Below are 15,430 nucleotides of genomic sequence, written 5' to 3' on the forward strand. Positions count from 1 at the left end.
GTTTGCTTTGATGTCAATTTCCTGACTAATCTATGACTATTTTTCTTTCAAATGACCATAGGCTACATTATTGTAGAGGCATGACTTTTGCACACAGAACAGTGACAGAAACGTATAGAATTTACTCACAAATCTAGTAGGGAAAACCGCTTGAAAGTCAATCACCACATATAATGCAAGGATACGTGACAAGAATGGAATTGCAAAAACGCTTTCATTGTGTACTCTGGCATTTCGCGATTTACCGATCAGTTTGGGCAGGTTTGTGCGTTTGAGCACAATAAACTTGGCACACTGTCGACTGAGTCGGGCGTGCGAACGTGGCACATAAACAGTTAATACATGTCTCAAACATGTAGGGTACTTTCTCTTTTCAGAAGTGTCCTGAGCAACCATGTATATTTCAATATTTTCAAAATACAGATTGCGTACAATGATTGATTGTACGCAATCATTTTGAGTCATAGAGTCAATTAATTCTTCATACATTTATAGTATCTCGGTGTATCATAGGCAACTAGCCTAAATTACTCGATTCCGCCAGTTAAAAAGAGGCCAGTTTTGATGAATCATATATCATCTCACTGCGTCAACTCTCTTTTCATTTCTTTTTTCCATTTTTTTTTTCAAATCTGACCTCACCTACATTACAAGTGTGGGCACTCTTTTTTTTTCTCTCTCCTTCAATACATCCCATCTATTCCAGCATCACCTGGCATTGTTCGTAGAGTAAGCTTGAGTACTAACTCTGCTGAAGGGTATACTGCGTATTGGAAGCAGTCTTTCTGTCACACATTGACGCCCCTCAGGCAGAGAATGAGAGTGACAGACATACAGACATACAGACATACATACATACATAAATACAGACAGACAGAGAGGGAGAGAAAGCCACACCCCGGGGGTTACCGGTGAAACTTTCACCTGTATCTTCCGCTCATGTTGAGCTAGTCTACCTGGAACATTAGAGCATCATCAATTGATGCTGGAGTGGATTACCGATACACGGTTACGGAAACCCTGCTCCCACAGAGGCAACCTGAAGAACGCATTTTTGCTTTGTTGTTGTTGTTTCTTTGCAGTTGTTTTTTGTTGCCTTTTTTGCCTTCATTCTTGTTGTCAAGCAGGGGGAGAGATTAGACGGAGAGATAGAGAAAAGGAGAGATAAAGAAAGAGTGGGAGAGAGTAGGACAGATGCTCATCAGCATGACAAATGTCAGCCTATGAGGATCTGCTGTGGCAACAAACACAGCACGAGAGAGGATGGAATTTAATTCCGCCAAAAATACCCCCTCCCTTGTGGCTCTGGAAAGTGAAGTAATGTGGTACTCCTCACCTCACAACAGGAAGGCCTTGTTACCTACAATGCAGCATTGCCTCAGTGTATTGCACGATTTCCTGGCTTGAGGCATCACACCTCTCTGAAACCATTGAATGCCAAAAAAAATCTCACCCTTTTTCAAAATTTGTTCCCCTTCGTTTTGAGAGCCAAGGGCTTTAAAGCCACTATAAAACAAAACACAAACATTCCCCATCAGATGTGAGCCCTCTTGATTTTGTGAAACTTCAATTTATTAATAGGCGTAGTCAGACTGGCAAAAGATTGAGAAGATTAAGTTCACGATCTTTACGATCTCGAAGTTTTGCCAGTCTCGTGTGACCGCAAACTTCCTGTGAAACTTCCTGTGAAACTTCTCGTGAAACTTCTCACTCCAACTAAGGAAATTTCCCTCACCCCCGACAAACTTCTCGATCTGTTTGTGGGCGGTGTCTCCGAAGCGCGAGGCCATTGTCAAGTACAGATGTGCATTGTTACGTCACAATCACTAGCCATCGGACGGTGCTCCCTTTCTTCTTTCTTGTGCGCGCGTACCAATGACCAAACTTCTTGATCCAAGTTTGGATGCCAGTGTGACCGCACGACAAAACATCACAAAGACTTCTTTGATCTTAAACTTCTCCATCTTTTGCCAGTGTGACCGCGCCTTGTAAGCTATTATTTTCACGAATTTCACGAATCACTGTTGGACCTCCAATTTAGCAACACGCGAAAAATGTTGCCATGCTCAAGGGTAATAATGCACTTACAACATGTACAATAGCCTTGGGTAACATCTTGCAAAAATGTCCATGACCTCATTCGCGAAAATATCTGCACACGAAAATAACAGCTTATGCAGTATTTACTGTCTCTGTGATGCTGTATTTCTTCAATACTGATAATAATAGAAAATACATACAGCACAGCTTCTAGAGGAATATACTCAACTGCCAATAACAATAGTCAAAATAACGGAGAGAGGGAAGAGCTCTAGTTATAACATACAGTAACTTAGATCTAAACTGGAAATCTGACAGTGAAGCATGGATCTAATGCACCATTCATTCTGTTTCTGTACAGTAGTCAATGGGTTAAAGTAACAGGGGAAACCGTTGTAGGCCTATAACATATTAAAAGAAATAAAGTTAGTTTTTAATACAGCACTCCTTGATTTGCTTACTTCATAAGCTCTGTGATTTCCAGGTTTCAAAACAGATTTTAAACATGATACCCTGCTACGCAAAAATGTGACACAGGGGATTAAGGGGAAAGTTTCTATAGCCTGCATGAAAACATGTCATTTTAAAGGGACAGTACAGTATTGGTGGAGATGAAAATCGGGCTTTTAAATTTTTGCAAGATACCAAGAAAACACTTATGATATAGTACAGAGCATACCATTTTAAGAGGAATTCAAAGTTTATTTGATGAAAATCGGGTTTGGAATGACTGAAACATCCAAAAACAAAGTAAAACAAAGCGATCGTAATAAAGTGTGGGTCCCACACTTTATTAGAATTACTCTTTTTTGGATATCTCAGCCATTTCAAAACCAATTTTCATCAAATAAACGTTGAATTCCTCATAGAATTACATGCTCTTTCATACAGTACGCGCAATAAGAAACGCCTCCGTCAATTTCGTTTTCCAACGAAAGTTCGTTATCGATCGAGTAGCAACGAAATTTGGACGAAATTTGGACGAAATTTCGTTATCGATCCAGTAGCAACGATTCTGACGCTTTGTGGACGCATTTCACGCACGACCGCCCGCTCAATTTCGTTCGGCAAATGCGTTGCTCGTTCGGAAAATGCGTGTTCGGAGCTCGGCAGTTTCGTCCAAATTTCGTTAAAAGCGTCCGTGATCCAAGGCGCACATGGAATACAGTACACACGTGTGTGTGTAGTGGCCACATCCACAGCCGCTAGCCGGCAAGAATCACTGCAAGATTAGACTCAACAAGTACTAGTAGTAGCACAGCGGTCGGGAATGAGAACAGTAGACAGGCGTGGAATTCACCTGATTCACATAATACTATTAAGAATGGTAACATGTATAGTATACATCGATGCCGTTTTCATTGAAGCAATTTGTAAAAGTTTTAGTTTCCCTTACCCTAGCTGTAAGTACGGCACCGTTAGCAGATTATTCACTGCATTTGTAAAGTCACCTGATACATCACATGTTGGTATGCGGGCTGCATGTAACCAGGGAATGTGCACGTGTGGGAAAGGCGAGTGCGCCGTATGTGCGTCGCAATTGCCATGGCATGGCTCGCTCGGCTGAACGAAACAGAGATGTACGATACATGACAAGACCCAGTATAAGGCCTACTAATTGTTCACGTGTTGTTGTTTTTTTTTTTACAAGCAGAAAATACACAACTGTTGATCATGAAATAGACTAAATTACCAATCAGAGATCATTCGGGTTAATAGTATTTAAGAGAAATCACGCAATTTTGGCGAGGGTGAACCCACAGGAACCCACAGGAACCTTATCGTAGAATGCCGACCAAAAAGAAAATGGTTTCACTAAAACGTAAAATCCATTTGAGTATAGAAAGAAAATTAACCCCCAAAAAGAGGAAAAAAGAAATTAGAAGGATTTGTTCGCCGTTATTTGGTCATTAAATATATTTTCTTTCTTCAGCAATTGCGCGTTACATTGCCCGTTTTTTTATTGAATCAGGGCCCTGTTGCATAAAACCCTTACCGCTGGACTTACCGCTCCTTTCTATGCGGTAAGTCTTAAATCAGCGGTAAATTTTATAATCATTGATGCTGACGGTAGTTACTATTGAAATTCAATGGTAAGTTTTATGCAACGGGCCCCAGAAAAGCAAAAAAAAAAAAAAAAATAATATTCAAAACAAGACAATTAGTTTGATATCGTTTATTTCTTTATTGGACAGAGAGATAATTCAGACGGTACGTGGAATTTTCAAAGCGACTAATTCAGACTGATTCTTAGTTTGACTTGGCTCTTTCTTTCTTTCTTTTTTTATCTATTTTTTTTTTGGGGGGGGGGTTGAGGTTCATGTTCGTTGTACCCATGCACCCATAAGGTTCATTAGGACGAAAATGAAACATTCAGATACACGCGACTTCCCTACACGAAAAATAGATGTTCGTAAGTGTGATAGTCAAATTATGATTCATAATTCGAAAATGCACGAATGTTTGTGATTGGATAGGTGCGTTATTGTCGGATTAGCAAACCTTCGGAGTACTGTAGTATCGAGCCTGTTGTATTCAAGGATAAACGAACTTTTGAAATAATGAATTTTATATTCAGAGTAAGACAATAAGTTTAATTCTTATATACCTGTAGTTTGACATCGTTTATTTCCTAGTTGTGAAGCGGGAAGCGAGAGATAATTCTGAAAAGAAGTATATATACAGTCATGCAGACGGAACGTGAAATATTCAAAGCAGCTATGAGATTAAATCTTAAGTTGTTTATTTGTTTGTTTGATTGCTTGTTTGTTGTTATGCTCAAGCGTTGGTGTAATTATATATACATTTTTTTTTTGGGGGGGGGGGGGAGGCATTTTTGTAGTACCCAATGCACGTAAAGTTCGCTGATGCGAAAGTGATAAAATGTTCCGTAACACGCAAATTCCCTACACCTTGTAGATGTTCGTACCTAGTGTGAAAATAAAATGTATTACTATTATTTTGTTTCCCCCATTGTTCGATGGGTATAGCAAACCTTCGGAGTGTCAATCCTTTCGTCTTCGGATAAACGAACTTCCTTAACTCACAACACCATGTTTCAGAGTAACAAACTAGTCATTATTTTATTCGGGCATTGGGAATAGTTCAGGAATAAAATATAGAAGGGAGGAAAATCTTTAAGGCAAGAATTACGATGGATTCTTAGTTTGAAATCATTTATTCATTTCCGTGGTGTTCATTATTCCGAAAAAAAGAAAACGGGTGCGCTATTCTGATGGTTACGGCGTTATTTCGAATCCGAAACACGCATATTCCTTGTGCCTATCCATGTTTGTTGATTCGAAAATGTAATCATGCTGCGGGTAACTGCTATAGGGGCCATATATTGTTTTATTTCTGTCTATTGTTATATTATTATTATCATTATTATCATTATTATTATTATTATTATTTTTATCATTATTTTTATTATTATTATTATTATCGTCTTTAACATTATTAACCAATGTTTTGATTAACGAGCATTTTGTGGGCTGTTTTTTTTTTTTTTTTTTTTTTGGGGGGGGGGGCATTGCCCGATTAGCAAACCTTCGGAGTGTCAATCCTTTTGTTTTCGGACGAACGAACTTCCTTACCTTAGAAGAAGAAATCAGTGTAACAAACTAGTCATCATTTTATTCGGGCATTGAGTGATGGTGATCGTGTTTCTAAATGTTTATAAAAAAAAAGGACAAAATTATCCGAGTGATGCCTGATGATAGTGCAAGTGATGATAATCAACGATGCTGATGTAAAAGACGGCTTGCTGTGGATGCTGAGCGTACGTGCCCTTCGTTTATTTAAATAAGTTTTCCCTCTTTTACTCTTCTTTCCCCTCCCAAGAATGATAAAAAAAGAAAATACCTACACCTCACAACAAAAGGAACCACGTGTGAACAACCATCGTTAAGTTCAATCGAAATGTTCATTATTAGCAAAGAATAAGGGGAAAACACGAGTGACGGAAAATGATAGAAGCGACGAGATTGTCTTCTTGTGTATAATGCGGTCTCTTGGGATTGGAAAAACCCCACCCTCTCCCTTTGTGGAAATTTCCACAAAACCAGGTGCGTGCCAGACCCCAGGTGCCAGACGAAAGAATGCGCGCATTTGGTGTAGTATATCGATCGAAGAACTCGCGGGTGAGTTGAGTTAAAGGAATCATTGCAAAGATGTTCTGATGTTCTGGTTCCCGAACTGTAAAAAGGAATTGATTAATCACTCAAAAATGCAATCACAGATTTATATGAAAAGTCTCATATGCCTAGACAAATTCACTGAGATGTCCCATGTGATGCAGCCACCACCCGATTAAACGGCAAAATCATGACAATAAAATTTCACGCTCATCAAAACTGCCTATTACTTTTCATATGAATTTTGGTTATCAACACTCGTTCGTGGATTTGTTTGTTTGCATGTTTTGTGTGTATTATTCCTCGATCCTGAAAGACGTAATAATTATTCGCATCGAACGTAAACTGTTTACCGTAACTAAGCCTATGGCGCATTCGATCCATTCAACTTGCAGTAACCTTTAAGGCAGTACAACTGTAAGTAGCACATGGTGCATTCTTTTGAACCACGTGTTTCGCATATCGGCACATCCAAACACATTAGCGATCGTCCTTATGGCAAACTTTCCGATTACAGTCAGGGGAGAAGAAATCGTAATACTGTACATGTACTTACGAAAGTGATTATGCTTAAGATCAAATAAAATGAAGAAGTTTGAAAACAACTTGGCAACACTCAATCAAGTTTTGCATTCTCTCACACAAAAGCTCTCTTGAGAAAATGAAAGCATTCCCTCTCCCCTGCTAGATAATGGAAGTTTTCATTACTAGCCCAGCAAGTTTTGGGAGTGTACATGAATGTTTTTAGGATAGAGTCAAAAGGGACCTAAGTTTTCGATCATAGCAGAATCTTCGTCAAAAGCAAAATGGCAAATAGGCAGAAAAAGCAACCACTCACATGTAAAGCGACTTCACACAACAAGAACAGTCAGGAACAGGCAAGGGACAAGGAACAAAGAAAACAAAAGGAGAGGGTAGGATGTCATGGGCAAGGAGCCCAACAGGTAAAGGGAGGGGGATTAGAGCAGGAGGATGGACAGACAAAAGGCAGGGGAAGGTTAGTAATGGTCGTGAGGGCCAGGGGGCAACCATTGAAGGAAAAGGATGAATATGGAGGCAACATCAAACAAGATAAGGAACAACAGAGAGACAAAGAAAGGTAAAGAGTGAAATAGCAACAGCAAAGGGGGGGGGGGGGGGTGAGCAAACAGCAAGCCCTAGAAAGGATCTGTACAAGTACCAAGAGGAGGCAACAAAATGAAAGTTAGAGTCAATCAACAAATGCAATTAACCATATCAAAGTATGGTAATATTAATACAGCAATAATGATGATATTGACAAAACAAATTAGAATAATCATTAAAGCACATAAAAAAAGGGGGGACACAAAGTCCATGGGAGAGAAAATGTATACTTGCAAAGCAAGTATCAATAGGCAAATTAAATACGTTTCAAAGAGCTGGTTCATATGAAATCACCTTTGATTTATGATTTTACAAACAAGAATTTTCATCGCTTACTTATTTCTTTTATTACTTTAGTAATGTCATGATATTTCATGATGGTATGTGTTCTGTCTTTACATGGCAAGATAGGGTTTTTTTTTTTTCCATCCAGGGTCAAAAGAAGAAAGTGATAGAAAGATAACTGAAAGGATAGAATGGAACACCTACTCAGCAGGCAACACTAAAACAGCCCCCAGGGCCAGGCCATGTCGTCAGTGTCACTCTCGTCTTAGATCATTACAGGCCTACGTTGTACATGTATAGGCTACTCGTTTCGTACTCGTCATCGCCAACGTCATGATGGTCGGTCACACGAAATAAATTGCATCATCATAAGAGCTCTTATATCAACACCACTAGATAGTGTAGATTCATTATCATTATCACTATCATTCCAGTCGATCTCATCCACCGCGAAACCCTCAAAATCCTCAAAATCATCGTGGTTAATACTCTCACAAAACACATCTGTAAACGATTCAGACATCGCAGACCTAGCTACACATCTTGCACACAAAAATGAAATGGAGGTGGAAAACTACGATGAATACACAAAAAATATCGACGATGGCATTTTACCGTAGCAGAAAATACACAGAGTATCTTGCACCGGAAAAAAAAATGGATGTGGAAAACTACGATGAGGAAAACTAGGGTGAAAACCCGATGCGTGAAGACGAACGATGAAGACACTTTACGGTAAAAATACTTACACGGAAACAAACGAGTGGGTACGATATTCTCGCACACACGAAGATAATCGACACATCGTTCAATCGAAAAACTCAACAAACACTCGAACAAAAACTCACCCCAAATTGTGGCAAACACGGTAATCACTTAATAAAAATGAGAAAAAATACTCTCTAAAGTATGATTGTACTCTGAAAAGAAAGGGATACAATGATACGAAAGCAAAAGAGAGAAAATGAGAGAAATGGACGGGAAACCTAGAGAACTTCGACGAAAGAAGAGCTAGCAATTCGCGATTAGAGCTAACTTTCGTGTGTGTGTGTGATCGCGTGTAAAGGGTTGAAAGCGTTGAAAGCGCTGAAAGCGTTGAATGCGTCCACAGCTTCGGAAAAGCGTTCGGGGATTTCGTTGAATTCGTTGAATTCGTCCAAAATCCGTCCATGAAGTCTGGACGCAAAAAGCGTTGAAAACGTCCCCGACGAAATCACCAACGAAAAAAGCGTTGGGACGAAATTTGGACGCACTTTCGTCGGGCGTTTTCTATTGCGCGTACTGTATTTCATAAGAGGTTTCTCATTATCTCACCAAAAAATGTTAGAAATCTGAAATTAGGTCTCAACCAAAACTCTACGATCCCTTTAAGCATCAATTTAAAGTACATCTGTTCTTTCATTCCTTAAAATCAAACCATTTCTTCACCATAATTTATTATCAGGAGAGTTCTACTATTACAGTAAACTGAAATGTACATTTTTGTGCAGGCTGAAAGGACTTCAGTGGTTTTCATATTTTTCCTTTTCTTTTTTTCTTGTTTTGTTTGATAGTAAAAGGGTTTGGAATAAGGGTAACATTCAACCACTCCTTCCCAAGACAATACCCTACCATATCAAATAAACTGCAAATGAATACTACCTTGAAAATTTGTTAAAATCACCCATCTTTCTGAATTCATCAATAAACTGTCCTTGAAATCTGTCCACTTCATGATCAGTTATTTCCTGCCTCCCAGCAGACTTGAGTAGAATATGCTCGTAAATGTCGCACAGGAGGAAAAAGGACTAATGGTGCTTTGATTTACACTGAGTGGGTAAACTGTCATTGATTTGAAGCAAACTTTAAAAGTGCATTCGGACCTTCATAGAATGAAGAAAATAACCCAGTGGTGGACAGGGAAGCACACCGGTAACGCGCCCCCTTATTCTATTATTTTTTTTTTTTGGTTTAAACAAAAGAAATAACAAGAAAAAAATGTGAGGTGCATGCACCCTCATTTAATTTTGTAAAGCCCCCTTAACGGAATTCCTGGATCAACCCCTGTAACCCCCCCCCCCCCTCAAAAAAAAAAAAATGGTATTAGACATGTATTCAAATTCTATGCATTTTCTGTTTAAATAGGTTGCCCTTTGCAACTGCACAGCTTGCCCTACCTAGCAACAACTACATGAAATCCTGCCTCAGAAACTAAATGAAATCAGGCCTTAGAAACATAGGGTGCGTTCCAGCACTCTAAAGTGAACCAAAGCGAACTGAACCAAAGCGTACCGTACCGAACTGTGCGAGATTTGAAGCGTTCGAGCGCTCTGTCGAGAAAACGTACCTCAAAAGAGTTTAAATTTTTAGAAAAGGTCACACATTTTTGTAGCAAGAATATCATACACCTGGGCCCCGTTGCTAGAAACTTTGCGTTTAAACGCAACTGGCAACTGATTGTCACTGGCCAATCAAAATCATTGTTGCATGCATGTCTTCTTAATAGGGCAGAACTTGAGCCAATCAGAATGGTTGTTTCAAAATTAGCAATTATTAGCAATTATTTGCAATTGATTGCAACTTTCTTGCAACGGGGCCCTGGTGCTTTAACTACTTACAGCTGTCCCGAACAAAGAAAATGATGTCTTTGCATTGTGACGTATGCGCATGATACGCGCATGCTTTACGACGAACTTTTGGTACGCTTTGGTATGCTTTTGGAGCACATCGGGAAGTGGTCCACTTTTGGCTCGGTACAGTACGGTACGGTACACTTTAGGAGCATTTGAGCGCTCCTCTGGCGCGGGTATGGTACAGTACAGTTCGCTTTAGGAGAGCGCTCGAACGCACCCTACATGAAATCCTGCCTTAGAAACTAAATTGGAGGGAGCAGGTGAATACTGGGCAAGTGGCATGAAAAAAAGTTATGTAGCACCCTGCATGGGGTACTGGCTAATATACATTCAAATTCACCTGCTTTACATTACTTTGAATGACCTGTACAACAGAAACTACCTTGTAATCTAGTCAGAAAAAAAAAGATACAGGAAACAAGGAAACTACTTTGTAGTAATGTGAACCCCATGTCCACCCACGTAATCTTCCCATACACACAGACTTTCTCTGGGTTTCATCCACATTGGCAATGTCTCTGCATCTTGCTAGCAAATCCCGACACCCCGCAGACACCCTAAACGCAGGTGAAAACCTCGTTATGAAGAAAAGGAATCTTGCAAGTTCAGTTTTCCCTACAACACACATCCACATCAGAGCATCCATACAAAGAGAGAAAAAAATCTTTTTTCAGCTAGCAGGAGCTGTATCAATTCACTGCCGCAAAAGACAGAGTACGGGTGTACGATTACGTGCGGATTCGGGAGAGTGCTGCCGGAATATTTTACCTCTCTTTGTCCCGTGTCAGGGCCAAAACAAGCGGCAGACTTAATCAATCACTGCCTTGACACATGGGGCTACATGTGATGATCAGAGCTGCAGAGAGTGATTTCAAATTTCTCTTCACGCTTTCGCGACAGATAACCGCCATCTGATTTCCAGTGGGATTCCTTGGTTATGCCCGACATCAACCCCCCTTCCCCATCCCCCCAACCACCAACGCACACCTCGACCCCAACAAAATTCACACTTTCTGTTTGCACCATACTTAAGTGTAGTGAAACAAAGACTGCATTGGACGATTTTGCCATTTCCTTTTTGAAGCAGCCAGCTCAGAGAAGAGTAACCGGCCTAGAGTGTTTGTATTGTCCGACCCTGTCTGCATCTGATTGTTTTTTAAAGGCTGCCAAGCTTTCACACTATCCTTTCCTAACTTCTTGCAGTTGGTACATGCTCTCTCGGAAAAGTCATTGTGATTAATCTTACCCACAGGTGTCATATTACAAGTAATTAATGCTACATATTGAAGTCTAGCATTGCATACTATGTATGAGGGAAAAGGGGGTCAACTTTTAGCCTTCTGACTTCACAATGAATGATAGCTTTCCAGCTAAAGGTCTTTGCAGCAAGTGTTGATGTTGATATTGCAAGCAACACATTTTAATCGTCATGACACATCATCACTCCTTTTAGACTAAAGAGTTCTCAAATGGATATAAGGTATAGATTTGAGAGTTTTTCATAAGTCTGAACGGATGTATATTATTAAGACGTATTCACATCTGAATGCTCTCATAGCCTTACGTCTTACAGGTAGGCAGGACTTTTTCTTGAACTCCTGCATATGCCATACATTTAGCGAGTCTAAATTAATGCGAATTGGGACTTCCCCACAATTTCACGAGTGGTTAAATTCGCGATTGTGGAGTTTAGTATTGAACACAGAAATGTATGTGTGCAAATCACATTCATGTCAGGATCGGAGCGAATACTTTTGCATGTCTTTAATTTGCCAATAGCACCTGACTCACGAAATTCACACACACAAAAAATAAAAACATTGCAAACTATTCGGCGTATACAGTACCCAAGGATTCCAACATAGCATATGGATACGTGATGTATGGATATGAGACTTTTTCATATGTCTGGATGGATGTTTATCATTAACCCATTAAGAAAGGACTAATTTTGCTACAACACACATTTCCCATAGATACTTGCTCGAGTATACTGGGACTTGTCCTCAACAGGTTCAGACATATATTCGTGTCTGAATGCTCTCACAGCCATATGTCTTATAGGTACCACATGGGACTGTATCGCAAACTATCAAATGAATTCAATGCAATGCAAACACTAAAATGTGCAAAGTCCTGCAAAAATTATGTAATGCGCAAGGGAGAGGCTCATACATTTATTCATGAACTTCACATGAAACATGACAGTATGCAAGGTTTGATGCCGCCATATGACTTTTATATAACAGGACATTGTGTTTGCGGGACTGCACACTAACCCATTTTTTCTACTGGTCAAGCCTGTCTGTCAGACCAGTACGTACCCAGTTTTTCCTTTTTTGACTGGTCCATTCCTGAAAAAGTCACTGGTCTCACAGTGATTTTTTACTGCTCTTGGATGGTTGGACCAGTGCCAATATGCAGCGTTGGCATCTATATGGTTTCCATGTCAAATGTCATATCTATGTGTTGTATGACAACATAACAATATGGTGTGTCTGAAAGGGTTATAACATATGCAACAAAATGCAGTAAAATGTGATGAGAACCCAAGCAGAACAATGAAGTTACAAATCATTCAAATGCAAACTACACTCAAACAAACAACCATCAATTTATAATCACTACAACATTGAATAATTAGTGCTTACTAATACATCAATGAAAGGCAATTGTTAATCAGTTGGAACCAAACATTTACTCGGCCTATTTCCCAGAGGATCTCATCTTGAGCTCTTTGATCTTCTTTTCAAGGAAACATGTTTCATGCCTGCATAATACTATATGTTGTTAAATTGAGTAAGTCTCAGACTTGCTTTCTGGTTGTTGGAAACTCTTTGTCATTATGTATAATCATAACAAACAAAGTAAATTGGTAGAAATTAGCATAAAAAACAGTACCCAAACTGAATTGAATGTCTATACTGAAAAAAAAACCACCAAGATGAACAAAAGAATTAGTTTGTTCTATGACAGATCTTTTTATCACCTGTGTACAAATGTATTTCATAAGATCTTAACAAATACATTCAAGGGGAGGGTGACAATAGATTTAAAAAAAATCAATCACAGCACATCTTCACCTCTCTGCATTGATATTACATTTCTATCATCAGTTTGTTGAGGGCAAACAGGACTAATAACATTCCCAGCAGCAGACATTCAATAATAGATTTATGATTACAGACTCAGTACATAAATACTCACAATTCTGAATTTCAATGTACAGAATCTTAAGAATTATGTAAGGAATCCTACAAGAAGAATGAGGGCAGACTGCAAAATTGAAACACAGACTGTAAAATCACTGTGTGGGTAAGTAAAAGAAAAACTGCTTTGAGGCTTGAGCAAGTTTACAAGACATGTACTACCTGGTACTAACACCTCGAAAACTTTCTAGGCTTTTTGAGACTAACTAGTTCTAATTCTGGGAATTAAGATGGTGCTAAAACTACATGAATCTGCATTAATCTGAATAAAGAAGATCCTCCAATTTAAAGGGGATGGCTGGTAACTGATCAGTTGGAATCAGTGGGAATGCTTGGGGATGATTGTTTCAATCCTTGTGGGATTCACTTAGGAGTACATTATGTATCTATTGTTGAGTGAAAATTATTTGTTTCAGAATGGTCTCATATTCAAGTAATGTGCAGTTTAATGTTTCCTGGTTAGCATGCCTGTACAGTGACAGGGCAATTAAACTGCACATTACTTGAATATGAGACCATTCTGAAACAAATGATTTTCACACAACAATAGATATGTAATGTACTCTTAATTAAATGAATACCACAAGGATTGGAACAATCATCCCTCAGCATTCCCACTGATCAGTTACTAGCCATCCCCTTTAAAGCACTGTTTACAATATGTCTCCAGCTTCAGAATATTAATTATAAATTAGCAGATATGTCCATTTCAGTAAATATTATTGGATAATGGGTTCGAACCAAACCGTTCCCTTTATCCAATATATTTGTTAGAGAAAAAAATGTAGATCAACAGTTGCGATCTTATTCACATGAAATATAGACAGGGACATTTGATAAAAACCTGTAAGCATAAATAAGGTTATTGCTACCTTTAGGGAATACTATCTAATCTCTACATAGAATTATGTGCCACTCAGCTTCTTAAAGTCTAGCTTCTGTGATGTATAACAGATGCAAATCAATCTTCACAAAGCTGGCTTATATTTGAATATTCGCACCGCTACCATTATCGCAACATCCCTTGCACAATCAGTCCGTCCTCAACGGGTTAAGAGACTGTTTAGAGTCCCCTCATCAAGCATGAGCCTAGCACAACTCTTGCAAGTTGTGTTTGACCCATGGTAGGCTGTATAGTGCTATCTTTACCCAGGTCACCCCAGACTCACCCCAAACGCTTTGTGCCGTGACCGTTTAGAGTCCCCATCGTCTTGGGTGAACATGGTACGTTTCGGAGGTTGTGCTGTGTTTTTGTTTTTGTTTTTGTTTTTGTTTTTTTTTTGGGGGGGGGGGGGGAGGGACTCTTAACAGGGTACTAGATTGGGCTACTTCTCCATCTGGACGTAAGATCTTTGAAATTCAATCCCTTTGGGGGTCTGTCCCTTGCGGCCATCATGAGGGTCACCTGTACCAATACTTGGTATTCCCCGATCTCTCAAAAACTTATTCCTGCTAAGTCTTGTCATTATGTGGCCGAGTGACAAAGATATAAAGAGTTTGAAAATGATGCACAACACACGACATCTAATGGATCAAAACGCACTCTCAACCATAAGCAAACAGGGTGGGGTTTCCATCTGGACATTTCAAGAACTTGTGAGATATGGGACTTACCGGCTGCACACCGTAGAGCACACACTCTCTGCTGTGTTGAGGAATATCCAGACGATATGGAGTCAGCAATACCCTATCAAAAGGCACTTCTTCTGTGTTTCCAAAGTCTATGTACTTCACCTGTATAACAGATTATGTACAGGAAAGAACACGGTTATCAATCACTGTTAAATATATGATCGCAACACAAGGAATCTGTCTATCTGACTTTTCAAAATATATTTCCTTTGCCTCTTGCTCCCTCAGAATATTTCTTTACAGCTGCATTTGGTACCTTTGACAGAACATAACGTCATTCTTCAACGGAAATGTGTACTAAGAGACTGCAATGTCATTGTTATGATGGGTGCAGTGTTAAAAGGAAAGCATGCAATGTTTTAGCAGCATAACTGCATTTGGATTCAAACTG

General features: G+C 39.3%; 1 protein-coding gene across 1 annotated transcript in view; it reads right to left on the bottom strand.

The window, feature by feature from the left end:
* Positions 1 to 15,430, bottom strand: part of LOC139731111 (RING finger protein 17-like) — a gene marked incomplete at its 3' end in the record, with an annotated part of 147,578 nt that overhangs the window by 86,352 nt on the left and 45,796 nt on the right. The window contains 1 exon segment of the mRNA XM_071641995.1: positions 15,022 to 15,141. Within this exon segment, the coding sequence (XP_071498096.1) occupies positions 15,022 to 15,141 (120 nt within the window).

Source organism: Diadema antillarum, unplaced genomic scaffold, assembly GCF_040938485.1.
Source record: "Diadema antillarum isolate AM-2024a unplaced genomic scaffold, OU_Dant_1.0 scf00000022, whole genome shotgun sequence".
NCBI classification, from domain to species: Eukaryota; Metazoa; Echinodermata; class Echinoidea; order Diadematoida; family Diadematidae; genus Diadema; species Diadema antillarum.